This window comes from Rissa tridactyla, chromosome 5 (assembly GCF_028500815.1).
Source record: "Rissa tridactyla isolate bRisTri1 chromosome 5, bRisTri1.patW.cur.20221130, whole genome shotgun sequence".
Taxonomy (NCBI): Eukaryota; Metazoa; Chordata; class Aves; order Charadriiformes; family Laridae; genus Rissa; species Rissa tridactyla.
In genome coordinates, this window is record NC_071470.1 from 40,985,771 (window position 1) to 41,013,205 (window position 27,435).

Sequence of the window (27,435 nt, forward strand, 5' to 3'; positions counted from 1 at the left end):
GGTCAGCATCTCCAAGAGGTCCCCCAACGATGGATGGGGCCAAAGCACCACCTCTGCAGTGATGGAGGTTTGCACCTTTGGTTCCTCAAATGCAGGTGTAAATGATCCAGCACAGGGAATCAATAGGAAAACTCCCAACAGCAGCCACGGGGAAAAATTCGCACTGCCAGGGCCATGCCCAATGCCTGCTGCTAGCTGTACCCCAAGCACGGTGGCCTGGTAAATGTCAATCCAGACATCTGCATCTTGGTTCGGTCAGTGCACGTGTGTCTACACAGCACCTATGATCTCTGGCTTTCACACCCCATGCCACCAACAGGTATGTTCACAGTTAACGCTGGTCAAAAGATGGAAAAAAAAAAAAAAAAAAAAAGCTTTCAAAGACAATTTTTCATTTTCTTTTCCAAACTAACTGCAATAAAAAAGGTGGAAGCCAAAAGAAATTTGAAATTCTGCCATTTTTGGAGTGCAAACGTAAGACGAGTGTGAGTTCTCGTTTCTCTTTCTTGCCTTGCCCTCACCTCCAGGTGCAACAAAACCTGGGGAAAACAGGGAAAAGGTGAATGGGTCTCAGGGGGAAGCACTGAAAGTGAATGAAGTGCTGCAAAATTAACACAAAAAACATTCTTGATTTCGAAAGTGCCCAAAGAAAAGAAAAATCTGTAGAAAGGATGTCTTTTCATTAAAAAGCCATGGCAATCTGAACAGAGCATTTCAAGCAACAGTGGGCATGGCAGAGCTGGGCAGAGGTATCTCCTGCAGCCAGGGAGTCCCCCCAACCTGCACCCCAGGGTTGGGGCACCCCGGGGTGCTCCTCCATCTTGACCATAAGCAAAGGCAGAGGAAAGGGTGCAAGCTGGGAGCGCCACCAGCCTCAAAGAGCATGAAAGTCCAGCACGGCCTTGGCCAGGCACCTTCAACACTGGTTCATACAGGACCTTTGCTCCACGTTGAGCCCCAAGACGGGGTCCCATGGTGGTGCGGTTCCCTCTCTGTGCCCAGCAGAGCCTTCGCCTGTGGCTCTCGTAAAGGATATTTATGGGAGGAAATTTTCCTCCCCTCACCTCCCTCAAAAAAGCAGCCACCGACTTCATAAACCGCTGGCAAAACAAGGCAAGGGAATTTCCATTAAGCAGAGTAAAAGGGTAATTAGCGACCGGGCTGAAAGCGCCTGCCTCGTCCTGCATCACGGCAGCCAGCCCAAGCCCCAGGAGAGAAAGAAAATTTCGCCCCAGGAGAAAGCAAATTTGGGTCAAACCCCTGGTTTTCCAGAGGGAATTGCATTTCCCTCTTGTTACCTCCACCAAAGTCACAGGAGAAAGAGGAGGAACGACTGCGGGTCTGGAGTGACCCTGGCAAAGGCACAGAAAAATCAGGTCTGGGAAACGGCGCTGGCAGATGAAGATCAGAGGCAAGGAAACATTTTGTGAAGTCAGTTGCATTTAACAAACGGGTTTACTGTCAGAAAAAGGCAGCAGAGGACCAGCGTGGAGACTGTCGTTCTAATGCTCTCGAAGAGCAGTATTGCACGACAGAAATGCTGCAGGTTGTTATTTTGCTACAAAATACAATTTTTACTGCAAATTGATGAGAAAAAGAAGAAAGGAGGAGAAACCAAACTGCAGATTTAAAAATATGGCCCCAAAAGATATTTAGTCAAACCAAACTGAAAGTTGGGTAGGTTTTTCTATTAAAAAATAAGAAATTATGCCTTCACAGCTTGCTGGAGTTGCAGATGCAAAACCAGTCCACCTGTCACTGCCCAATCTGTGGCTGTGGGTCAGGAGGGGGCCAGAAAAACCTTCTGTTGGCAGTCTTAGCCCGTGGTTAAAGCAAACTCTACCTGCTCTCTACCACCAGGCAGCACCTTCCCATCCTTCATGTGCATTCCCAGCCCTCAAAATAGAATCACAGAATCATAGAATGGTTTGGGTTGGAAGGGACCTTTAAAGGTCATCTTGTTGAACCCTCCTGCAATGAGCAGGGACATTTTCAACTAGATCAGGTTGCTCAGAGCCCCGTCCGAGCTGACCTTGAGTGTTTCCAGGGATGAGGCATCTACCACCTCTCTGGGCAACCTGTGCCAGTGTTTCACCACGCTCATCATAAAAAATTTCCTCCTTATATCCAGTCTAAATCTACCCTCTTTTAGTTTGGAACCATTACCCTTTGTCCTATTGCTGTGGGCTCTGCTAAAAAGTCTGTTCCAACCTTATAAGCCCCCTTTAAGCATTGAAAGGCCGCAATAAGGTCTCCTGGAGCCTTCTCTTCTCCAAGCTAAACCGCCTCAGCTCTCTCAGCCTTTCCTCATAGGAGAGGTGCTCCATCCCTCTCATCATTTTTGTGGCCTCCTCTCAATCCTCTCCAACGGGCCGATGCCTTTCTTGTGCTGGGGACTCCAGAATTGGATGCAGTGCTCCAGGTGGGGTCTCATCAGAGCATGTTACATCTGTGCCCACCACTGTAGAAGCAGCAAACCTATCCTTGGGTGCTTTGGCCTTTTCCTGGGGATCCATCCCACCCACAGATGTCTCTGCAGAAGGTCTCACCACTTGGCAGAGGTGCTGGGTGCCACCGGCTTCCTTGGTGCAGCAAAGGGACATCACTTGGCCAGCATCAGACAGCTAATCAGAGGTAAAGTCGGAACCTGCACCCCGACCCTCCTACCCACGTTATTCCCTGACCTCCTCACTTTTCTCCCCAGTGCTGTCTATGCTAGGCTAGAAAAGGTTTTCTTTATTTGCAGAAGTGCAGGTTTCTGTTCCAAGACTCGTTTTGGTGTGTTTCTGCAGACATGCTCCAGTTACTTTACTGATACAAGATGAAGTACAATTGTAAATTATTAAGACAAATCCCCAAATGGCAAGCGAACGGAAAGCCAATTAGGTTGTCAGTAGTATTTTCTGTCTTGAGTTCCTTTTCCCTTTTAACAACACTTGTTCATTTGGGCCAATGTTTTACAACTCCAGTGTCCAGTTTCTAATTGATACTGAAGCAGGACAAGATGCCAGTGTTCCAGGGAGCTGAGCATATGAACGTCCCACCTCTTGGCTGGTGGGGAACCCGAAAAGCCAGCTCGTTTGACGTGCCTCGCTGCAAGTACTGCGGGATGACCTTTCCTGAGAGCACCAACCTGGATCTCATCAGTGCTTGGGATAGGTAGGAACGAGCAGGGCCAGCTGCAGTCGAGACCGCAGCAGGCTGGAGTATCACATCCACAGCTTTTGCCAAGCACTGGCAAAAATCTTGATTTTTTCCTTAGCCCAAAGCCTGAAAGCCTTGAACTGGGCAGAGGTCGCAGCATGCAACGCGCACTCCTGCTTAAGGAATGCCTGCTCATCCACAGGGAGGACTTGCACAGAACAAACCTAAAACAGACAACCTGGCACGAGGGATGCAGCAAGGAGAGAGGTGCAGCTCCAGCTCTGTATCTCCAGGGACAGCCTGATGACCTCAGTCTGAGCCCACCCTGGGACACAACTGCAGATATGTGATGGCACGGATCAGTGGATCGTAAAGTCCTCATGAATAGAAACACTGAGGTGCTACCAAGGAGAAGAAAAAAGAGCAGCATTGATGCCCAAATTATATATCTTGCTTTTATGGGGAGCAAAAGACAAGGCAAGAGGCATACCTCAGAGGCAGATGTCTTGCAGAAAGCTCAGGCTTTTGTAGCCTGAGGTACCATGCAGCACCCACAGCCTTTAAAACAGGGAGGAAGGAAACGCCCACAAAAGTTAAATAGACCAAAGGGAATAGAGGACCATGAAAAGCTCCACCAAACACCTCTGACACCACCTTCAGCTGCTCCCGAGCAATCAGGGTCACCCACAGATTTATGCATCACACACGCACACGTCAGCAGTGACAGGTCTCTGCCTCAAAGAGGACGCATCTGCTGGCAAAGAAACCAAGGGCTATAGAAATGCAAAGCACCAGCAGGGTCAGTGCCAACAACGTGGTCAGACACCTTCCAGCTGTGCTTCAGGAAGGAGGAGCAGCAACACTAGTGGCATGGCCAGCCCGGTCCACCTACAAGGGACAGCTGAGACCCCTCAAACGCATGGCACAGAGAAGCAGCAACACATTCCTCCTTCCCTGCTAATGCGTGTCCACTTCCCACCACCATGAGATATTCTGCAATCACAGTCCCCACTGTGACCTTCTGCAGAGTCACTGGAGCTGCTGAAAGCAGCAAGTGAGTTTGGAAACAGCAAAGCATCCTGCAAACCAAGAGCAAAAGTGGGGAAAGGAGACCTGGCCGCGTGGTTGCGGTAAGGATGACTGAGTCTCAGGAAACCTTTCCAGTGTGGCTTTTGGCAGACTGTCCCATCTGCCAGCATTGGTTCACCCTCTCCAGTGCTGGGGTAAGTCCCCTCAAGGTTGTCAGCTCTTTGGGGCGGTGACTGTCATTTCCAAGAAAGCACCCCAAACAGCAGAGCCCTGAGGGGGTGAGTGAAAACCTTTTTTAGCCTCAAACCAAACCATACATTTTAGGAAGATATGCTGGAGGGAAGAGCCTGGCATCAAGAGGGTCTGTTGTCTCTCCCCCAGAAGAGCAAATCTGATGCCTTGTATTAAACGTAGAGGAGAAGGATGAGTTTGTAGTTGTTCATTATGGCTTGGTGGAGGAAAACAGAGATGAAAGCTGCAAAAGGAAGGTTACAACCAGACACGACCTCACATCAGAGATCTGCATTGACCTCCACCCCAACCCTGTACCTGCACAAGTTTCCCCATATCACACAAAGTAAGACACCCGTGTATTCCCACCATAGCAATTTTTTCCATACCTGGACAGGAATAAGAGGCTCTTTGTCATCAATGTCAATTAGGACATCATCCCTGGGTGTGAGGCTCACATCATCTGCAATCAGAGCAAGCACGAGCATGACAAGGACATCCAGCCATTAGAAACTCCAAAGCCAACACACCTTGGGATCAAGCTCCAGGAGTGACCTCAGACTTGTCCAGAGCCTTAACACCGGCCAAAGCTCACATCATGAGGTTTGAACAGTTTGGCCAAGGGAGAGCCCATCTCACCAACCAATCCCAGAGCTAAACTTCTCCTCCCGGGATTTTTGTTTCAGACCTACAGCTGGGATGAGCTAAAAGCAACACATAGAGCAACACACAGCTCATCCTGGAGAAGGGCATGGGTGTGCAGCAGCATGGTTGTCATGGCAGCATGTACCTGCATGCTCCTGGGGACCATCTGTCTCCTCTCGGTAGGGGTCACAGTAGAAGTCCTCCAATGAGCGGATGGTGCACTGTCCCACCACGGGCCTCCGTCCGAATGGCCTGTTGTCAATGATTTTGACGATGATGGGGGGGCTGTACAGGCTCTCTTTGGGTAAGCGCTGTGGGCAGAGGGGAGGGAACATGTAACTACACAGGGCAGGGAGGGCAGCTGCTCTGCACCTCCCCAGAGGGAACTGAGGCTGAGCGGGACAGAATTATATCATATTTCATATATATATATCTTATATATACCCTAGGATGCATTTATTATGGGACCTCCAGAGGTCCTTCCCAACCACCTCTGCTATGACCCCATCACTGCAGGGTGGGGATCGGGTCCTCACCACTTCCATGAAGAGCACGCAAACATCAAAATTGGGATTCTTCTTGACATTCTTGATGACACAGGACTGCACAAGCTGGCCTCCGCACTCCACCAGCAGGCTGGGCGAGGTGACACTGGCCAGCTGGTAGCTCTTGAGGTTCCTCAGCCCCCAGGCCAGGATCTGAAGGGTGAAAGCAACAGACAGCAAACAGTGAGCTAAAGGTCTCCCTCTGTGTCTCTCACAGCTTCTCAGCAGTAGAGATAAACCTGAAGGTTGGCCCACCATGAAGGAGAGATGAATCAACCATGTAGGACAGGCAGTGCTGGGAGAAGCCAGGTCGTACAGCAAGCATTTCTCTATATGCACCAATACATCAGGTCCACAATTGCTTATCTATGAATGGAGCATCTCTGTTTTGGGCAAATATCATCCTGGTATGAAGCAGACTGTCCTTCTAAAAATCAAGTGTGGTCCAGGGCTGTGCTGCATCCTAGAATTTGACTGCTTGGTGAGACTTGTTTTCTCAGCAAGACAACATTTTTTGACAGATAACCCATGGGCAGAACCAGCTCCCAGCACTGGTGGGACTCTGTATCCACAGAATCTGGCTTGGATCCCATTTCTGGGTCTCATCCTCCCCTTTAAGGACACACATTCGGAGTGTTATTCTGCGAGGGGGTGAGCTGCCTCATGCGCTCCCTGTCACTCACCTCGATGGCCGTGCGCTGCAGGACCGGTTTGATTCCTTGGGGGACCATGTAAATGTTGGGCTCCCGCTGAGGTGGGGGATATGGCAGGTCAGAGTCTGCGGCCTGTGGGGAGCAGAGATGCCAAAGGCACATCAGGTCATGCACAATGGGACACCGACGCCATCACCTCCCCTCCCCATGCTGCGTTCTCCCAGAGTCTCCTTCTCTCTGCAAAACTCATCTTCTCCCAGAAGTCCAAGACACCTTGACAGGGGGAGATGAGGGCTGGGGGGATGAATGTGCTTCCAAACTGTTTCTCTCCCTTTAATCTGACCCTGGAAAAGATCAAACATCTACTGCTGAGAGCGATTCCTGAGCCTTTCCAAGGAAACTAAGAGAGATCTGCCCTCCATCCAGGTTCAGCCTCCTTTAGGGGAGGAGGGGATGAAAGAGTATCTATCCCACGCCAGGACCTCAGTGAGATAGTTAAGCAGAGGGATGAGGAGAGGAGATGAAGCAGTAGCAGGGGGTTAATTAGTGAAATACAGCTCCTTGAGTTGGACAGAATGAGATGCTTTGACGAGCTGCTGAAGAGCAGCAGACAGTTTAGTGGGGGTAGCACCGTGGGATGGAGGGTCGGCATCACCTCCCAATGCAGGAAGGGCTGGTTGTTCATTCGCAGCATAAAACAGCGCAGCTATAAACCTTATCTGGCAGCTGCCAAGCTGCAGGCCACAGGACAGAGCTCAGATAAAGCTGTCTATGCACCATGCATACAGAAGGAGATTTCCTTCAGGGTGAGACCAAATCTAGATGGCAAGTGAGGGATTCAAAATTTGCCTTCACGGAGGAGGAAAGCAGGGAGCCAGACTTCCCCAGCTGCCCACAGAGGACGGGCTCTGAGCCTTCCCAGCATTCGGGTTCTTCTTGACCTGCATCTCTGAGTTCAGAGCCACTAAAAAGGCAGGAATGAAAGCAAAACCTCTAAAAATGCAACCCTCAACCAAGGGCAGTTGGAACCAATTTAGGAGACTGGCATTCTTTTCAGGCTGGAGTATTATTGCATTAAATTAAGTGTGTATATGTATTTCAATTATAGGACTGGTTCAGGTTTATATATGTATGTATATAAATGCTATACAAAGGAATTTTTCACAGTGGCATGTTAGATATACTAGACGCTCAGTTTTAATTTTCATTGGCAATTCCTGGTGGCTGCTGAATCAAGCTGCTTGTTAGCTGAAGATTTTCGGTAATTCCATTTTTTGGGCAGATGTCTGGATTCCCATATGGGGCAGATGGTAAATCTGGTGCAGGCAGACCTCCCTCCCATGGTCCACGTGCTTTGCAGAAATGGTTACTGCTAGCAGGGAAAGGGAAGGTTATCTGGGAGGTGAGTGCCTAATGAGAAGGGAGAGGTGCAGACCATCCCCAGCATTGCTCGGGTGCTCAGCACTTCTGGTAACCCACTGACTTACCCAGAGCCTTAATTTAAGGCTGCTTAGACATTGCACCATCAACATGAGCTGATCCTTCCTTGGGGTGGAGGAATAGACTGAATGGCCTTTGAAACGCTATCCCCAGCTTTTGTTTGTGACCCACAGCACTTCAAGCACATCTAGGTGCCTAAGCATGGACTGAACCAAGAGCTTCAGTCTCTCCTTGTATAGTGACATAAGCTCATTTCCAGCTTTAAATGTGCTTAAATTGCATTCAAGTTGCATAATCAAGATGCAGAGCTGGAGAAGCCACCTAGCCCATCTCCAAAACCCAAGGTAGACGCAAAGTTCACGCAGCCCCTGTAAGATGGCTGCACAGTCTGTTCCCAAAAAGGGAGTTTTTTTCCTTAAGAGAACACCTAAATCTTCGCTGATGCAAATACCATGTGTTGCATTTCCTTATTGCCGTTGGACTCAAGATCATTTCTGGCAAATCTGTATGGGAAAAGGGGAAAGCCTTGGGGAAGGAGCTCCTGCCTGCCCCCTGTCCTCCCCAGGTTCAACAGCAGCTTTGAAAGCCAACAGCGCACACTTGGCTCCTAACACTGCAATGTCTTCAGCTAGCACTAGCCATTTCTAAGTCTTTCTCAATCCCTGCTGCTCTCCTAGTTGTTTTGCAGTTGTTCTCCTGGGTCTCCACTGAATGAAGGAGCACAAAATGTTTCACCAGATGGGACAGAAATGAGCAGTGAGTCCTGGGGACAAGGCAGGAGCCAGAAGGGTTCAGGGTGATAGTGAGGAGCAAGCAATTCCCAGACACAGCTCTCAACCCAGACGCAACCGGCTGGATGGAGGAGACATCCATGAAATGGCCTGTGGGGTCTGCTGGCAGCTGGGATGGTTTGAACGAGACGAGTCAGAGCGAATCAGGGTGGAAGGGAGCTCTGGAGATCATCCAGGCCAATCCTGACTTTGATGGAGGGTTGGAAGAGATATGAGTGAAAGTCAACACAGATCAGACCAGTTAAAACAGTGGCTGGAAACATCTCCCAGTCTGAGCACACAGCTAGGCCGCGTTGTTTCAAGGGGGGCTTAAATCCCAGTGCCAAAGGGTACTCTCATTTGCACCAAACAAATGCAATAGAAGGAAGTCTGGTGCCAGCCTGGCTGTTGAGATACATCAGGAGCCTGAATGATGTGCGTATGAGCCTGATTCTCCACAAGGCTCGTTATTTACTGCTAAGGCCGCTGGAGACCTCAGGCTGGCATCACTCTTTTGGATGCAGCCTCAGTGGGTTGGATGGGGTTCCTGCAGGGCAGGTGGGTCAAGCCAGGCCATGTCTGAAGGAGCTGGTCTCTCTGAGAGTCTCTGTTGGGACTTTGCTTGGTTTCTGGGCAAAAGCAGAGGAAGAGAGGAGAGTGAAGTGTTTGAGCATAAAAGGTACCCATTGTAGGAGGCCCTCGTAGAACAAGGCAGGGGTGCAGAGCTGTGGAGTGCCCCATCCAGAAATGGCAGTGACAAGAAATGGAGGAGAAAGAGCAGAGAGATGGTTATGTTTACATGAGCTCATCCATCTCAGCCCACATGGAGCACAACAACGAGCCCCCACACCATGAGGAAAAGCTGCTTGGGTGGAAGAAACCCATCTTGCAAAAATGCATTTATCCCATCCAACCTTTTGCGCAAATGTGGCCAGGCTCTTTGCATGTTCCAGGTTCCTCCTAGCTCATCTCCAAGACTTTGGGATTAACTGGGTCCCAGGGCGACCACAAAACTCAAATAGACATGCCCCTTGTTCAGCTCCCTGCCTTGGGTTTTACAAGAGACCAGCCTAACCTGGCAGCGCTTGGTTCAGCTGGTGATCTGCTTGGTAAGATTGACAAGGTCTGGGTAGCAACTTTGACAGGTTGCCCAAGCAGCAGCTTGGGATCCCGAGGAGACTATTTCATTCAGAGCAACTGGAACAGTCCAGCACATGCCCCAGTTCATGGCAAATTCCCCATGAAAAGTTGAAAACTTTTCAATTGGGATTTCAGTTGAGGTCCAGCCAAAGGTCAGCCCAGCATTTTGGCTTTTACATGCTTTGTTTGGAAGGGTTGAACACCAGTAGACCTCATGCATATGCATCCCACAAAGGTTAAATATTACCCAACATGCCCTGCCATTGGGAACACTTCTTGGGTTAAGCACGGAGCCCATCTACCCTGTCCTGCTGGTGATCGCTCATGTTACTAAAATCCTGATGCTATTGACTTGAATCATCTGAAAAGAAGTGGCTACACCGTGGAGGCACGATTTTAACAATCTCCAAGATGAAGAGACAACTAAATATAGACTCACCTCATCCAGGCTGGAGGACAGCTCACTCTGGAAAAGAGAAGGAAAATACAGAGCTTGAGCAATTCTCATCCATAAACCCATCCTAGGACTTATAATTGTAGCTGATAACTGAATAGAAAAAGCATGCTTTCCAAGTTCCTGCACACCAACATCCCCAGGCTTGAGAAGAAATCAGTGCGGGTAACTGAAAACCATTTAAAATCCAGCTTCAGTTAATGCCTTTGCTCAGACGGGCTGCAAGGTACAAAACACGCTGGAGCTGTTGGGAAGCACAGCCTTTCACAACGGGAATGCTGAGATTATTGCAGGGCAGGAAGGTAATGGTGTGTTTGACACCTGAGGAATTATATCTGAAAGGGGGTACATTTGCCCTGGTTTAGGGGTCAAAAGTGAGCTGCCCCACTTCAGCTCTCTCTACGACCAGCTCAAGGAAACTGGCATCTCTACATGGGGATTCCTTCATCCTAAAACAAGATGGACAATTTTCCTGGAGAAGCAGGGCTGCAAACTGAGTCCGCTGCAAACCTCTGCAGGAGCAGCTGATGGTGCTGGGACCCAGAAGCTCTGTACGGCAGGGCAGGGGACAGTCTGAGGGGCACAGGAGTGGCAAACAGGAGAAAAGCATTACCTCAAAGCCAGGGATGTGATGGACAGCCGGCTGTGGAGAAAAAACACACACTTTCCATTTGCATTCCTGGTACTAACTCAGCTTTATCTGGCAGAGAAACATCAGTCCTCCCATAGCCACATGCTGGCCCCCTCCATGCCCAGTACTGGGCTCCAAAAAGCCTGGGCACAAGGGCAGGGCTCCCCTCAGACAAGGAGGCAGGAGCAGAGCCTCAAATCCACCCAGCTGCTTTTTGCTAGGATTAAATAAAGTCCTTAGAGAGGACCCCCCTTTCCAAGGTCTTCCCTACCCAGTTCAGTAACTTCTGAGGGGGGTGAGGAGGAAGAAAAGGCTGCCTGCAGATGATTCGGTGGCCCATCCTGGCAGCAGAGACATCCCCTGACCACCACCCAGCAGCCACTCACTGGTGCAGCAAGGCTTGTACCCAGCACATCCACCCCCAGCAGCTGCAGCATCATCAAGCGCAGAGCGCAGCATCCCGCCAGGAGCAGAGTTGGGACTTACATCGGAGAGAGGGAGGAGGGAGCTGCGGGACCCTCATTCCCAATTAGCACCTCAAGGCTGGGAGGGAGAAACAGGACAGGGAGATTTAGCCTTCCAGTCCATCCGCTTTCCCCGGCATACAGGCACATCTGGGCTGCAGCCAGGCGCCACGGCCAGTGGAAAAGCCAGAGACAAGAGAGGAGAGGGGGTGGTGTGTGCGGGAGGACGGGGAGGGTGGGAAAGCACACCAGAGCACACTGGGGCACGACGAGGAGTCTCTCCCACCCGGACTGGCTCCGAAGCACAGCCTCCTTCCCCCGTGGCTCGTTACATGAAAGGCCAGCACTGAGGGCGGCAGCTTGCTGCAGGAGTAACCGCCCACTTCAGCTCTCATAAACCCCCTCCGGAAATTAACTCTGAGCAAAGGGCAGTGATCTGGGGCCAAATGCACCAGGCTCTTCCCGCAGTGCGAAGGTGACAAGGCTCTGAGCTCAGCACCGCAGCCAACCGGGCTGGCAGGGCACAAGCAGTGCCTCCCAAACTGGTACCCAGGCAGCCCTGGCTTCAGTCCAGCACTGAGCCTCTTCCCGTCGGCTTTGCTAAATGCCTCCCACCACGCCACTGTGGTGCGGCGCGCACTGAGCATCATGGCTGGGTCTGCTCGGAGCAGCCGTCCTGGTGAAACTGGGGACAGGCAGCTGCAGAGCTGCTGAGCCCAGGTGGACATAACTCGGCGCCAAGCAAAGGCTGGATCCTGATGGGGGTAGAGACACTCCAAGGGAAGAAGTTGGCGTTACAGTTAGAGACAGGATCAGGTCCAGATGAGAGGCTCACCTTCTCCCTCTGAATCAGCTCGAAGGCAGCCAGCAGTTCCCCGACGTTTCTGTTGGCCTTGATGACCGGGTGCCAAGAGAGCCGTGGCGAGCGCACCAGGCTGGGCTTGCAAATACAGCGCCCCATGAACTCATCCGCACCCTGAAAGGCAATGACAGGCATGAGGAGCTTTCTTCCCACCCCACTTCGCGGTGGAGTCCATCACCGTGCACCCACATCTCAGCCAAGACCCTGTCACTCAAAAATCAGGCTCAATGTCTGAACCATTAAGGGACCAGTTAAAAAAAAAAAAGATGGGTTTGATACCTATCTAGACTCCTCCGTGTAACTCCTAGGGCTAGAAATGCACTCTTTCTTATGCATTTTGGCTTAGACAGGAGGTGAAATTCCTATGGTGTCACACAATTTCCAGAGCAGGACCTCTGAGTATACCATTAAGTACCAGCAGCTCTTAAAAAGCCCATTCACTGGTCTGCAACGGCACCTTCAGTTGCCTTTGCTGCTTCCTGCTGGTGTGTTTTGGAAGAGGGAGGGCAGAAGGGTTCCTGAGAGGTTCCTGCAAGATTCCTGAAATGTAATTCTAAGTGCTTTTCACTTATGCATAGCTCTTACATGCAGTCTGCTCTTGTGACAGGCTACAGCCCCATTTTTCTAGGAAGGACTCAAGGTTATCTCACCAGCCCCACAAATGCCATCACTACAAGGCACTTGGGATACCTTTGGGCAGTTGAGCAAACAGCAGTGTGTGGTTCCCTACTCACACAACTGCTTTAAATCTTGTCCCAAGCTTTTTCCACAAGGAAATATGGTTAATTTGGCCACTCTGCAAATCACAATGTAGATGGAGCTTTGCTAACTAGAGCAGGGCCACCAAGGACATCACTAACAGAGCTGTTTGCTGAATTTTTGTCTTCTGAATGTCCAGCTCAATGTCTGAGCCACCCAGAGATGTTACAGCGTTGCACTCCAGAGGGCAGGAACAGCGCCCTGTGTTTGTCACATCCGCCCCAGCACACTCACACCGTGAAGGTCCAGCTCATGCCAACACACTTACATAGGTGTCATGGTCATATATTTCCACCACGATGTTGGGAGGGGAGTCAGACACATTCTGGGGATCCCCAAAGATCTCTATCTCATAGAAGATGAGTGTCTGGTCCCAGGTGGGGTTCAAGGTGTTCTTGATCACCACCGTCTTCTGGCTTTGGTGGAGGAAGGAGACAATGGCATAAGGATCTGCGAGAGATGTTAGATAAGAGACAAAGGATGAATTAGAGCTACCAGTCTAGCAAGGAGAAAGCAATTCATAGTCATTCAAGGGCCAACAGGCTGGGCAGGGAAGACTGTGAACAGGCTGAAGGAGCTGTGGGTCTTTTAGGAACAGCAGTGACATTCCCATCATGTCCCAGGCAACTCCAACTGAGAAGAGAATGAGGCCTAGATCTCCAACAGTTATCCCTATACACCAGTTCTTCACAGCTCAGTTACTTCCCAAGCTAGATGTGATGTCTGTGTGTTTAGCAGCTCTACAAAGGGGTTGTCTTCCAGAGGCTTGCCCTATCTCTTTTGAAACCACCGTATACTCCAGTGAGGACTCAAAACTGCATGCAGAATCATCCTCTCATGGTTTTTTTGCAGTGCCCAGCTCCCTCTATCTCCATTTGAGGCTCCCCAGTTCTTGCATTAGGAGAGAAGGAGCAGTCCACCCCTGCACACCTGCACTGACACTTGGGGTTCTGCAGGTTTCTATCATGCCAATCCTAAAACATATCTTTTTCAAACTGAAGAGACTCGGCCTATGAAGTTATTCCTCATAAGGGGTTAATCCCAACCCCTGCTCATTCCAGCTCTTTTTGGGACAAGACAACCATAATGGCCCACACAACTTAGCTGTCTATCTATTTAAAAACCTTCCTTCTTATCCTACAGCAGCTCCATTCCTTAAAAACCTTTGATGAAGGATTTTTTTGCCAAAAACCTTTTGGGCATCCAATGAGACCATGTTAACCAGAGCAACCCTATAGAACTATAGAATCATAGAATGGTTTGGGTTGGAAGGGACCTTAAAGATCATCTAGTTCCAACCCCCTGCCATGGGCAAGGACACCTTCCACTAGACCAGGTTGCTCAAAGACCCATCCAACCTGAACTTGAATACTGCCAGGGATGGGGCATCCACAACTTCCCCGGGCAACCAGTTCCAGTGCCTCACCACCCTCAGCGTAAAGAATTGCTTCCTAATACTTAATCTAAACCTACCCTCTCTTTCAGTTCAAAACCGTTACCCCTCATCCTGTCGCTACACTCCCTGATAAAGAGTCTCTCTCCATCTTTCCTGTATCCTCTGTCTTGTGATAACTCCAGCTGGTGGAGACACCATGACGTTCCCTGGCCACATCTCCCAGCACTCCACTACTGTAGCATGAGAAATTTCCTCACCATCTGACCTGACCTGTCCTGGTCCAGGTTACCCTCATGTCTCCTCACCCTGTTCACCAGCAGTGAGGTAGCACAAATAGTTCATCTATTGCCCTAAGGTGTGGGGTTTTCTCCCAAAAGATGACTCTGCAAGGATGAATGTTTCAATGGTGATAATACAGCCGTCTTCCAGCACAGAAGAGAGCACAAACTGCTTCCCCAATGCAAACAGTCTTTCCCAAGGAGATGCAGGAGGTACCAGCACTGCACAAGTGGGTGAGCAGTGCCTTCAGTTCACGCCCTGCTGTGAAGACCAGACCATGAAGATGACTGGGATGTTACTGCCTCCTTCCTGGGGTCTTTAATATCTCCAAAGGGGACATGAGCTGAGGATGCAGCCAGCAACCGGCCAGAGTCATCTTCTCAGCCCCTTTGCATGAGTTTTAGTAACCTCCATGTCTTCAGTAGAGTTTTGGGTTCCTGGCACTCCGGATTATCCCACCTGGCCTCCAGCTGCCATACCAGATGGCTTTGGGTCTCCCTTAGGGCTGCTGCATCACATCTGCCAGACCCACGCAGATGTCTCAGGTACTCCAGGGTTCCATCAGACCCTTGTACCTAGCCATTGAGCTGGGAACAAGGTGTCTCACCCCTAACTTGGGACAAAGCCAGAAGCTTCTCACTGCAAGGCAGTACCAAATAGTGAAGCGTAGCCTCCCTTAACAATCAAAGCAATTAACTCAGGAAGCCTAAGATCAATTAAAAAGAGAAATATGAAACCCCAACCCTTTCTAACACCTTCCTTTACAGACAGCTTCAAAAAGCATATGGCCCAAACCTGCTGTGGACATCCAGCTCATGGTGGCACTGGGCATGGGGACAAGATGGGCAGTGGCAGAACCAGAATCAAGGGCTGGCTGAGAGGCTCGAAACATTCCATGGGATCACATTATAAGACCATGTGGAGATGGAACACCCTTCATAACCTGATAGCACCTACTGATCCTTGTCAGGGATGAGACCTCCACGATTGCTGCATCCCACCTGATCAGTCCCAGGTGGAACCCTGAGCTCTGGTTACCTGCAAAGCCCAACCTCCACAGTGGCAGGAGTCCTCATGGGCCTTTTTGGAAGGACACAGGCCACCTCATCTGCCTGGCACCCAGCATGATGTGCCACCACAAGACACAGGTGCACCAGACAGTGTACAAGGATCCACCAGCATGCAGTGGGGTACCACCCAGGTCACGCCAAAGCCAGTCCCAAGCGACCTACCAGCAGCCAGGAGCATGGCAGATGCTACAAAGGCAACCCTTAGTTCTCAGCACTACACGAACCCCCACAATCCCAGCCCTGTCAGGAGACTATGAGCTTATGCTGGGAGCAAAACATGTCCTGCCGACCCTGGAGACGGAGGAGCATCCCCCAGACACCTGAATGCAGGGCTGGCTGAGTAGGGCAGCATCCCCCAACCCCCCTCCCCTCTTCCAGGGATGGGGGGGGTCAAGGGGGTTGTATTTTCTTTCTTGGCGTCCGGACCACAGCAGACGTGTTTAATGAGCCGGGGCTGTTTGTGAGGTGGCCGGCTGGAGAGAGCACTATTCACGCTGGGAAGAACCTTTTCCACTTACGCGCTTTTTTCCAGTAAGAGGAAAGCAGAGTGCGTTACAATAAACAAAAAAACCATGGATTTGGATTTGCTTTTTGCTCCTTTTTTTTTCCCCCCTCTTCTTCTTTTTAAAGGAGACCTCCATAAAGCCCCTTTGTTTAGACCCTCATGTGCACAGAAGGTTTATTTTTATAACTGTGTAAAGCCCCCTTAATGAACTCCTTTATGCTTTGTTAAGGCAGCGGAGATCACAATTCCACATTGTGGCATGTTGTTGCTCATGTTGTCCTTGGCTGGGTTTTTCCAAAGGAAGGGACTCCCCTCCCCGCTCCGCCGATCGGGGCCATGAGATCACCTCGGTCCCCACCACTTTGAACAACAAACCCTTTGTGGAGGTGGAAGGGAGACGGGACCTCGGTGGGCGCAGACACTGGGTGATTGTTTGGGTGCTCTGCACCTCTCCAGGGCATTTCTGTCCACCCCCTCAAGCCCCTTTGCTTCAAAACACTTGGGGAAGCAGGCGTCCCTTGGGACTGTGGTCCTGCTGCCTGGCATGGTGATGCCCAGCTGTCCCTGCAGGCTGCTCCCCGCAGCAGGTCCCCACGCTGCATCCTGGAGACAGCGGGTGGCTGTCCCTGTATCCCATTCAAGATCCATCACCCCCGTGCCAACACTGGTGGGCAAACCCACGCCCAGCCCCTCTGCAAATCCCCATGGCAGACAGGCAGTGACAGTCCTGGGGGGATGCTGGATGTGTCCTGCCCGCAGGCATCGCGGCAGAGGGGTGTGGGTGCTCCAGGGGTACCTGCCCCGGGACTTGCTCACATCTCAGATGCGGCCCCTGCCACAGGGCACTGAACTGATGGGGGACTTTTTGCACTGCCCCAGCTCCACCTCTGAGTCAGAGGTAAACAGCAACGTCCCCACTGTCCTGCGTTCCCACCTCAAAATGACACTCCAAAGCATTAACAGTGTGAGCAAAGGCAGCTTTGGTCACAAGCACCAAAGAGCGGCAGGGCCACCCGGCTGGGATGACCCAGCCCATGGGGAAGCGGATGTGAGACCCTCCAGCTGGTGAGGGGCTGGTCCTTGCTCAGGTCAAATATGAAGGACCATTCTTGGCATGCTTTCCCATCCCCACAGCCACGCTTCAGCCTCTGCTGCAAACGAAACACTCCTAAAACCAAACCACCTACACCCAACACCCTTGAGCACTGAACGATAACCGAGCTGCCCAAAGGATAAAGTGATATACCTTATTCTAGCTTAATTTCCTAACCCGGAAAACATGAGCTCAAGCATGGGATGTCCCAAACACATCAGCTCAAGTCTGGCAATTTCAGAAGTGCCTGAAGCTGTGCTGGAGATGTGCTGAGCAGCAGGACACGGAAAGCTCCTCATTCAAAGTCCAGGACACCCTTTTTCCACCTGGGATCACACTTTTTTCCATGAAGGGGCATTTTTTACAGTATGGTCTGAAGGATGCCTGGTTCAGGCATCAGCTCCATCAAGGAAACCCCCCAGTTGTTGCCTCCCAGCCACCTTGCAAATTTTCCAGGATGGAGAGCGGAGGAGCAGCAGCTCAATTTAATGTTCAGTCGTGAAAACAAATACGCACCATTTTACATATTTGCCACTGTTAGGTATTTTCCTTTCCATCCATATTTTCAATCAATTCTTTCATTCCTAATAAACGGAGTCTCCCTTCTTCAGCCTTGATCCCTTCCCCAAACCACAGGACGAATCCCCTCCGCAAACCCCAAACCCAGGAGGCTGCTGCCCCCCTGCCCTGCAAGGTTGGGTAAGAGGCTGGCCAGGATTCAACCAGCTGGAAGTCAAGGGCACATAAATCAAAGCAGAAACTTCATGAGGACTCAGAAGAAGGGGCCTGTCTGCTCCAAGGTCCTAATTACACCCTTACACCCTTTTTAATTTTTCTGAGCACATCTCGTGGAGGTTTCTGCCCCGTGGCTCCATCATCTCAACACCAGCCCAGAGCCCTCCGTCCTGCCTGCAATCCCAGAGCTCCCAGGCTGCGTGGGGGGATGGCCCGAGGCGGTGTGCCATGGTAAACATGCCTGCCCTCCGCACTGTTTTTATTTGTCCTGCCCCTGAGCCGTCTGCTACCCGGCCTTGCCACCGGCTTTCAGCGTCACCTCGGGTTGGGGAAAAGGAGCTATTAGCAAAGGAAACGGCTCTGACTCATGGCTGACCTGGGTAACTTGTGGTTTCTGGTTGGTTTCTCACATAAGAGTTCTTGAAGCTCTGATTTTTTTTGCTGATGGGAAATCAAGCTGGTTGCCTTGGGAAAGCCTCTTGCCACTGTCTTTTGTTGTATGGCTGCTGAACACCCCCCACGTCATATCAATAAATACCCAAAAAATTGCTTTATAGCTACTCCCCACTACTCCCTAGCATTCATTACAGTACTAGTTACAAGCACAAACACGTAGACGTGGGCTTCTGGGCTTACCTGAAAAGCTGTCCTTATCCATGGCGATCAGATCCCGAGCTTGGTACATGTAGCAGCGGAGATGGTATCTGTTCCCACCTGTACAGAGGAATCAGAAACAATTAAGAGATGAGCCCAGGGATAAGTGCAGGGCACCAGGGGAATAGCTGGGTTTTAACCAGCCCCAAGCTGGTGTCTGAGGGCAGCTTGGACTAATTCTTCCCATGGCTTCCCAAGAGAGCACCGAGCCCTGATCATATCCATGTTCCCAGGGGGACAAGCCATACCACCTCCTTGCCCACCCCCCACCCTTTCCATCCTCCTGAACTTAAGGCGGGCAAGAGGAAGAGGATGGGAAATGCTCAGCTATGGGCATCCCCACAGCAGAGACGCCATGCCGGAACTCACTGCAGGTGAATTTCACCCTCCCCCCGACCCTCAGGGCCTTACAGTCAAATATGCACGAAATGGTGGGTCTGTTGACACCAAAACTGAGGGTGGAGATGGATTTGCCATCATCGCTCTTGTCATCTGTCACTCCCCCCTGCAAGAGAAAGCAAGGTGAGGTTGGTCATGCTGAGACCCCCTCTGCGGCCGGGGTTCCCCGTGGGATGGGGTCCTCCAGGGTATTATCCACATGAGTGTCCAAGAGGACTTTCAGACTCCCTGTGGAGGGACCCTCAGGCTGTTCTGCCCCAGGAGGGCAGAGAGGACCCAGCTCTTGATCCATGCCGTGCTGGGACACAACACCAAAACCAGCCCAACAGTCACCAATTCATATCCCACCTCCCAGCACCTCACCAGCACGGGAAAGCCGCTCCATAAGGTTCATCATTCTTGGAGCAGTAGTTAAAGCAATTTCACTAAGTCCCCTTGCGAGCAAAATTAATGGAGTATAAACTTTGCGAACAGTGATACAGATGGTGGCAAATGCCCCATTTGCTGCCCGGGGGGAGCCTCAGCCGACCCTTCCCGACCCTTCCCATCGCCCTTCCCTCTTTTTGTCTTGGCCTGTGAAAGCCGGCCTTTTATCACCTCTTAATTGCCGCATTCAGCTTGAAATATTTAGTTGCAGGAAAAGGAGCCTAAAGGTAACTTCCTGGAGAGCATAAATCTGATCTTTAAATATTTTTCAATTATCGAATGCTAGGGAGAGACAGGAGGGGTCTTTAAAGAAAAAAGAAGGAAAAGAAAGAAGGAAAAAAGAAAAAAAAAAAAAAGGGGGGGTCCAGGATGGAGTTTGCAGAGCCTGGAGCTTCTCAGTCCTAAAAATGCATCTGGAGCTTCGGTGGTCTGCAGAGCCCTCCTTGCCTTTCCAGGCAGGAATCGCTATTACCGTGACATCGTCTGCAGAGGAAGCCCTGGGGTTTGCGCTGTATTTACGGCGGGCAGGTCGCGCCGAGGGTTTGCCGGAGCTGCCTTCCCTTCCTCACCCCCTCCCAGCGGGAGCTGAATAGTTCTTCAGTTATTTTTGTGACCTTTCTGCCCGGTGGACCGGCAGTCCCTCCAGTCCCCCCACCCAACCCTGCGCCCGCTGCCAGCCTGGGGACGAGCAAGTGGAGGAGCCGAGGAGCCGAGACAGGCGGGGATTGCTCTCTGAAGCCCACAGCAAGGGCTTGGGGACACCCCCCAGTCTGTCCATCATGCGGAAGGAGGGCTCCTCACACCCCAAAACACCATGGAAAGCACGCCTGCTCAGGACTACGATTTGTCCTTTGGGGTCTCCACGCAGGATGGAGTACCCCCATGATCTCCTCCCTTCGCCCAGTCCCCGCGGGGTCCCCAGGTGCTGGGTCCTGCAGCGGGAGCCCGTGCATGGTACAACGTAGCAGCCATTGGGCTTTCCCACCAGGATTCCCATGCCTGTTGCAGCCAGTTAATTTGGGCACAAAGCTACAGCACCGGTGCCCTCCACCCTGGCCAAACCCCAGCAGCACCACGCGCTCGCCCTGGCTCTCACCCCCCTGCTTTAACTCATGTCCCTGTTCTTCTCCTGCCTGGGGAGTGGTGGTTCAATCACGGTTGGTGCAGAGCCAGAGCTGGCTGAAACAGGCAAGATTTTCCAGCTTGGCATGGAAAACCCAAAGCTCTCCATCGGCCAAAGGTTTCCAAAAGGATGATTTTTGGAGGAGGATGGGAGGAAATGGGGCTTGCAGGGTGGGAGGGCTGCTCAGAGCTCCAGGGCAGATCCTCTGGGCTTTCTATCAGAAACTAGAGACAGCCTTGAGCTGCAGAGCTCGGCTCTAGGCTTCCCAGAAATCAGACCAAGGGCAGAGAGGTGCCTTGAGGGCCACACTGTGTCCTGTGGTCCTTCTCTGTTAATGACTGCCAGTGACAAGCGAGCTGCTAAATACCAGGTCCCAAAAAAGCTGGGACACACTGTCACAAAGCGGGAAACCCAGGAATAAGCTGACATGATGGAGGTGATGGCTAAGTCAGCAAGCCCAAGGGAAAGGAAGGCTGCCCAGCTTATAAGGGAGGGATGCGCAGGTGAAATACAGGCAAAAAGAGAGGAAATGGCAGGACAGTGCTGCAAGCAGTGGTGTTATGCTGGCTCCATGTTTCAGGTATTGGTGGGAGTGCTAAAAGGCTTCTGCACCACCAACTTCTTGGTCTCAAGCTCCCCATTAGTCAGCTGGGACCCATCACAAGAAGCAATAAGCGCCAAGCACTTTGTGGGTGTCCCCAGCGGTAGAGGGGGATGCCGAGTCACAGGCAATGGAGAGGGCAAGTTGGTCATGGCAAGGGCAAAGGGGGTGGCCCGGTGGACGGGATGCTTTGTTCAGAACACTCATGGGCTCACCACGGGTCTACTTTCCTAAGCAGAGTCCCGCCCTGAGCCAGTTGGGGACTGTCCCAAGCTGTGGGTAGCTGCAGGAAGGCTCCAAGGACTGCTGAGAAAACGGCACACCAGGAAGGAAAGAGCCACCATGTTGAAGAGCCCATGGCTGGGGGCAGCAGGAGGGAGCGGGTGAATCAGCGGGAAGCATCGTCTGAGGCAGCTCAACCCACCCCAAGGGGGCACCCCAAATCCATCAGGCTAATTGCATCCAAGGCAGACGAAACCCAGTGCCATGTGGGAGCTCCACAAGCCCTGGCAGCAGCATGTGGCCCGGCTTTGGGCAGCACCACCCTGCCAGCTGCCACGCTGCCCGGCCCCAGCGCTGCTCCCCGTGGGACGGGGGATCGGGGAATGTCCCATCCCTCCCTCCCTATTGTCTGGGGTCAGGGGAAGGATGGAGCACATGTGAGCAGCTAAATAAAAGTCTCTGAGCAAAAACAGGAGTCAGCACGTGCTTGGGGAGAGCGAGCATGCAAAAAAGTAATCATGCAGGTACACGTGGGTCGCACCCCATGGGGTCCATCCGAACAGGCACTGAGCTCACCCTGCAAAGGCGCAGAGCCCCACGCACAGCCCCAGGGATGCAACTGCTCGGGTCCACAGGGGTAGCACCATCAGAATGGGATTTTTTGGGAAAGACTCTGCCAAGGAATCCCCAGCTCCTACAAACCCACCCCTCAGCAGCTGAGCGACCCGCTGGGGCTCTGCTTTCCAGTTGTCCCCAGCTCTGGGTCCCCCTGACCCCAACGTGCTGGGGTTCAGCATGTCTTAACTGAAACGATTGCTCAGTATGGCCGGAGAGACGCATGCGGAGCATCCCTGGGAAGAGGGAGGCCCAGAAACCCTGAGCACCATCCGCACATTCCTGCATCCAAGACACATTCTGGTCATGTTTGGTATTATCTTCCTGTTGGAAACCAACCCTTTTGAATAGCTCGGGGAATTAGCACTTGGGGTGTTGTGTTGGCTTGTTCTGTCCCTGCACCACCGTAGAGCTCCTTTGCTGGATGGGCTCCGGGCAACCCATGCCACAACCACAAAATCGCACAAACGCCTTTGACAGAGAAGGCAGCAGGTAATAGGAATGGGACGGAACAGACAGGAGGGGCTTCCAGAGGCTCCAGCAGCTGGTGGCATGCCAGTGGCAGCCCTGGCCCCAGGCCTGGGTAAAATCTGAGCTGGGGGATGCTCCAGGCTCCCTCTCTTAACAGTGTCTTTATTCTGCTTCAGTGTGATCAGAGCTGGCAGCAGCAGCCCAAACTCAAATCATCTGCTGCCCCGTTGGAGTGCCCTTCTCGGGCTCTGCTTCCCTGACACCTCAGTCTTCAAAAAGTGCCTCCCTCTACCTGCGTTAAAAAAGCATTGGAAATAGATAGAGCAAAAAAACAGCACCCATCCTTCCCAGCCCGCAGCACCCACTCGTATTTTCCCATCCTCGGCACCACTTCAGCCCATGACCCCGATCCCAGCTCTGGCATCACGCCGAGTCCCTCCTCCCACTTGCAGCTCCAGCAGATGGAGGGGTCAACCCTGTGCAGGTCCGGAGGGTCTGGGGTTGCTGGATGGGAGACACTATGTAAATCTAGGTATTATTTTGGGATGGATCATCCTGGAAAAACACGTAAGTCGTTCAAGCAAGAGAGGAGAGCTGGAAAGGCATGAAGCTACAAAACCAGAAAGTATGGCAAGATCATTTATAAAGCGATTCGCAGAAAACCAAGCAACCACAGAAAATGCAGCCAGTAACCCCAAAATATGAGGGCATGGAGGCGAGCCAGAGTGACCTACTGCGGAGGGGAATTTGGCGAGCGGATCCCGAAGGGCAGGCGGGCTGGTCCTGCACCCGCCAGGCTGCCGGGAGCCAGAGCCAGGGCCGGGAAGGGATTCATTCACCTGCCGCTCTCCCGGGCTGCTCCCTCCCCAGACGTCACCCTGTGGGGACAGCATCCCCTGAAGTCTCCATGCCTGAAGTAAATACTCCTCCTTGCCAGACAGCATCGCCCTACTGGGGGGATGGCTTAACTCCCGGGAGCAGCACAGTCCTGCAGCAAAGGGACCTGGTGCTCCCGCGGGACCCTGCTGTCACTGAGGGTTTTCCTTGTGTTTTGCTGACATTCAAGCAAGGAAAATTTATGGCTCAGACATTTGCTTGGCATAAAGGGAATTGGGTGTCTGCATCAGGAGCAAAAGTAACACTTAGGGCAGTGTTTGCTGGGGAAGGAAGGAGAGGGAAAAGGAAGGGATGGCAAGGCAGAACAACTGCTTTTTTTGCTAGAATTGTTTTCAGTTAGAAAATAAGCAAAATAATAATAACTTGGATTTGTTACATATAAATATAATAGAAGTTATAGACGCAACCTTGGCATAAAGATAAATGAGAGATCTGGGAGGCCGCTAAGAACTGGGCACTCCAACGCTAACTGACACAGCTAAGAAATGCTGGGAAAATAAATATGCCAAGTAGGTAACATCAGGTATAAGGGGCTTAAGGGGTAGAGGGCTGGAAGGGGCAGCCCTGGCAGCCTGGGGCAGGTGGGGGTTCAGCAGCACATCAGTAACACCAGGGGACACTTAAATCAATCAGAAACCCCCTGCCACCACGTCAGCGTCACCAGAAGCGAAGCAAGCGGTAGCTCCTAGGCATGTTGCCACGTTGCCATTTTAATGGGGCTTTTTTCTCCTTTTCCCTTCTGCTTCAGCCTCTGCCCCACACACATGGGGAAGGAGTTTCCTCCCTGGGTCTTACCCACATCCCCCAAAACCCCCAGGAGATGGGTCCATCAGCTCCCCTTCCCCAGCACTGCAGCCATGCTCACAAACCCATTTCATTTGTGGGCTACAGAAGGCGAAACGAGGGCATGGCTGAGCCCTTGGAAAGCTGCACAACCAAGTCGAGACCCAAGGCGGCTCCATCGGACCCCGACCCCTCCCATCACCCCTGAAGCCAGAGAAAGGGCACGGGGGGGTCCTGCACACCTCCACAGGAGTGCACGCGCGCGCACACACACACACAAGCACACACATGTGCATGGACACAAACCCCATGTTAGAGGGTTTTCCAGCTAAACCCTCCTCGATTGCTTCTGCCAAGATGCAAAGGGATGAAACGTCTGGTTGAAAAGCACATCAACAGGCCCCAGGGTGAAGGGGGAGAAGTCAGGGTCCCACCAGCAGCCCTGAGGGTGGGCGGCAACCAGGACCCTCCTGAATGGGGCCAGCGTGAGTTCAGGGCTGATGCACGCGAACGCCACGGAGCCGCTTGTGTCCCAAAGGGGCTGCTGGGTTCAAACACTGGACGGAATGGGGGACAGAGCAGAGAAAGAGGGGGGGAAAAAAAGCCAAATGGGGAAAAAAAAAATAAAAAGCCCTATAATAGGGGCTTTGTGCTGCTGTGGTTGGTTCTTATTTAGCTATTGGAAAAGCCAAAGGATTATGAAATCCAGTGTATTAAGAAAGCCAGAATATTAGCTAAACAACCAGCCGTGGGTGCGGGCAGCAGATAACAAGCGGCAGATAATGAGCTTTGCTCCAGGTCCGCTCCCTGGGTTGAGACGGAAGGGCGGGAATGGACCCAACTAGGCTCCCCCTCCCAAGCAACAATTTTTTGGGGGAAAGGCGGGTACCTACCAGAGCCCCCTCCAATGCGAAGACGGCAGCGGCCCCAGTGCGCTCCAGGGGCTCCATCCTGCGCCTCCAGCGGCGGCGGCGGAAGGTGTCGGTCCGACGATGCTTCAGGTGGAAGCGCCAGCCAAAAAGCGAGGCATACTCCCAGCCCTCCCCATCCAGCTCCTCCTGCTTGTGCTGTGGGGCAGGGATACGTCGGGGCTCAGGGGGAGGCTCCGTCCCACCACCCCACGGCCCCTCTGCAGGTGACAATGGCAGGACCCTGGCACAGCCAAGGGGCAAAGCCACTTGTGCACAGGGCTCTTCAGGGCCAGGGTGGTACCCACCCAAACCTGGGTCCAGCCTCTTTGAGTTGTTGCCTGCTACAGGTGTCCCACCCCATGTCCTCCCCATATCTCTCTATCTTAGCTGGGGATTCAGCCCTTAGTCCAGTCCCTGGGGTGAACCCCACTTGGAGAAGGGTCTCGCTGGGCCGGGGGATGCCTGCGCTGAGCAAAGAGGGGGGCACATCCTGCCCAGGCCTGTGTAGCACCAGCACCTCCATCTTCCCAGCCTGCCCTCCACTTCACCACCACCTCTGATCTCTCCCAAGGCCACCACAGCTCTGCCACCATGGGACCCTGGAGCATCAGTCACAAGGCTTTTCCTCCCCAGAGCTGTGTTACCTCTCTGTGACACTTGCACCCCTTTGGCAAATGGGGTGACAGTGGCTCCCCTTGCTTTCCAGCAACAATTTTCTAGAAAAAGTGCTGGAAAGGAACCGTGTCTTAGGGAACGTGCTGGGGGGAGGGAAGAGCGGCAGCGTTGCCGTGGCATTTGCAGTCCAAGTGCACCACCTAGAGGGAAGCAGCACTAGGACAGGGGACAGGCTGAGGACCTCTGCCAGCCCTGGTCCTCCGAGATGTTTCATGGCACTGGCAGAAGTCCCTATCCCACCCAGCCCAACCAAGCACCTCTGGAGTGGTCTCCACCCCGGGAGATGTTAACCCCCATGGTGAAAACCACTGAGGCTGCTGCCTGCTCCAGCATGGAGACCAGGGCCACCAGGTTCCAAAGCACAGCATGTCTCTGCAGAAGGCCAAGCACCTCCACCTCTGCACGGAGAGACAGGGACACAGCCCCGACCCACTCTCACCCTCTTCTCCTCAGCCCCTCTCCTACCTTCTTCATGGCCTCCATCTGTGCAAGGTCCCTCCGGCGGAGCCGCACCCAGCGCCGTCGCCGGTTGGTGTGGTACATCTTCTCAGCTGGCACCCAGGCCTTGGGTTTGCGGTCCGGCGGTATGGTGATGCCATACTCCCAGCCTTGGAGAGAAGGAGACACCTGGGTGAAGGAGGTAGAAGAGCCCCCACCTTGCCTCCCACCAGGGACCTCTCTTCACATATTTCCAGGTTGGAACAGCTTTAATAGCAAAGGTTTGTCCAGACACAAACACGGTTTCCCAGTTTGATGGTCCACACAGATAAGGACCTATTCATGCTGCTACGGAATGGAGGTGCCCCACTGGGAATGCCCAGGTGATGGACTCATGGTGTCCCACCAGCCCTTGTCTCAGTCACAGCCTGGGGACTCTCCTCTCTCTCCTTCCTTCCTCAGGCAGCCCCAATGCTTGTGACCATCTTGGATGCTCTCTGGCCTGATACTTTCAATCTCTCCTTCACCAGAAGACAGGTAAGATCATCCAGAAGAACGGCCTGGCCTTTCCCCAGCAGCAAGGAAAGCGCTGCCTTTGTGACTGTCCATGCCACAGCCACAGCCTCAGCCAGAGCACGGGGGAAAGGGTACGCCCAGGGCCTGACCCCCTTCTCCTGAAGCCAGCAGGGCAGCTCACACAGCCACAAAGGGGATGTTATCATCCCTGGTGCTGGACGGGATCATGGAAGGAAACACCGCAATGGGCAGAGTGAAGGGGATGAAAACCAAGATGGATGCCCAAAACTGCTTTCTGATACCTTTTTCATCCACAGCTCTGTTGAGGTCCGTGTCCCACTCCACGTCCTCCCATTTCCAGCCTGGAGGACACTCAATCTCATCCTTATGCAGGACCTTCTCCCCATTCTGTGGGATATAGAGGTGTTTTCAACAAAACGGTGCCCAGCAGATGCTTAAATCTCCCCTGAGTCCCCAGGGGCTTCTTGCCACTGCAGCCTGGGGTGGTGGCTCCGCCCCTGGCTGCCCTCTTCATCCTTACCACATCGGTGTAGGCATCAGTCATGTGGATCCACTGGCCTCCAGGCAGCCGCACCTGGTTCTCAAACACCTCCTCCACAAAGCTCAAGTGCCCAGCATCCACATCATGCAGCAACCTGCACCCCAGGGAGATGCATGGCGTCAGAGGCTCCCCCTCCTGCCCTCCCAGCCCTGCACAGGCAGCAGCATGGCTTTGTGTCTTCCCTCCTCTCACAGCCGGCCCCACCACCCCAGCACATACTTTGCCTTCTGAGCCCCTTCGACCCCAGAGGCACCAAGCAAAGCTCCCACGAGACCTCAGCAACCCAGTTCAGATGAA

At 52.6% G+C, this 27,435-nt stretch overlaps 1 protein-coding gene across 9 annotated transcripts in view; it reads right to left on the reverse strand.

Moving 5' to 3' along the window:
• Positions 1–27,435, reverse strand: part of DYSF (dysferlin) — a 107,795-nt gene that overhangs the window by 51,757 nt on the left and 28,603 nt on the right. For all 9 annotated transcript variants that reach the window (XM_054203466.1, XM_054203460.1, XM_054203464.1 and 6 more), the window contains 14 exons: positions 27,118–27,232; positions 26,879–26,984; positions 26,088–26,230; positions 24,930–25,103; positions 18,911–19,004; positions 18,482–18,559; positions 13,036–13,217; positions 11,982–12,122; positions 10,665–10,694; positions 10,037–10,063; positions 6,278–6,379; positions 5,586–5,747; positions 5,195–5,360; positions 4,794–4,867 (listed from right to left, as the gene is read on the reverse strand). In XM_054203466.1, the coding sequence (XP_054059441.1) occupies positions 4,794–4,867; positions 5,195–5,360; positions 5,586–5,747; positions 6,278–6,379; positions 10,037–10,063; positions 10,665–10,694; positions 11,982–12,122; positions 13,036–13,217; positions 18,482–18,559; positions 18,911–19,004; positions 24,930–25,103; positions 26,088–26,230; positions 26,879–26,984; positions 27,118–27,232 (1,594 nt within the window). The remainder of the gene's footprint in view (positions 1–4,793; positions 4,868–5,194; positions 5,361–5,585; positions 5,748–6,277; positions 6,380–10,036; positions 10,064–10,664; positions 10,695–11,981; positions 12,123–13,035; positions 13,218–18,481; positions 18,560–18,910; positions 19,005–24,929; positions 25,104–26,087; positions 26,231–26,878; positions 26,985–27,117; positions 27,233–27,435) is intronic.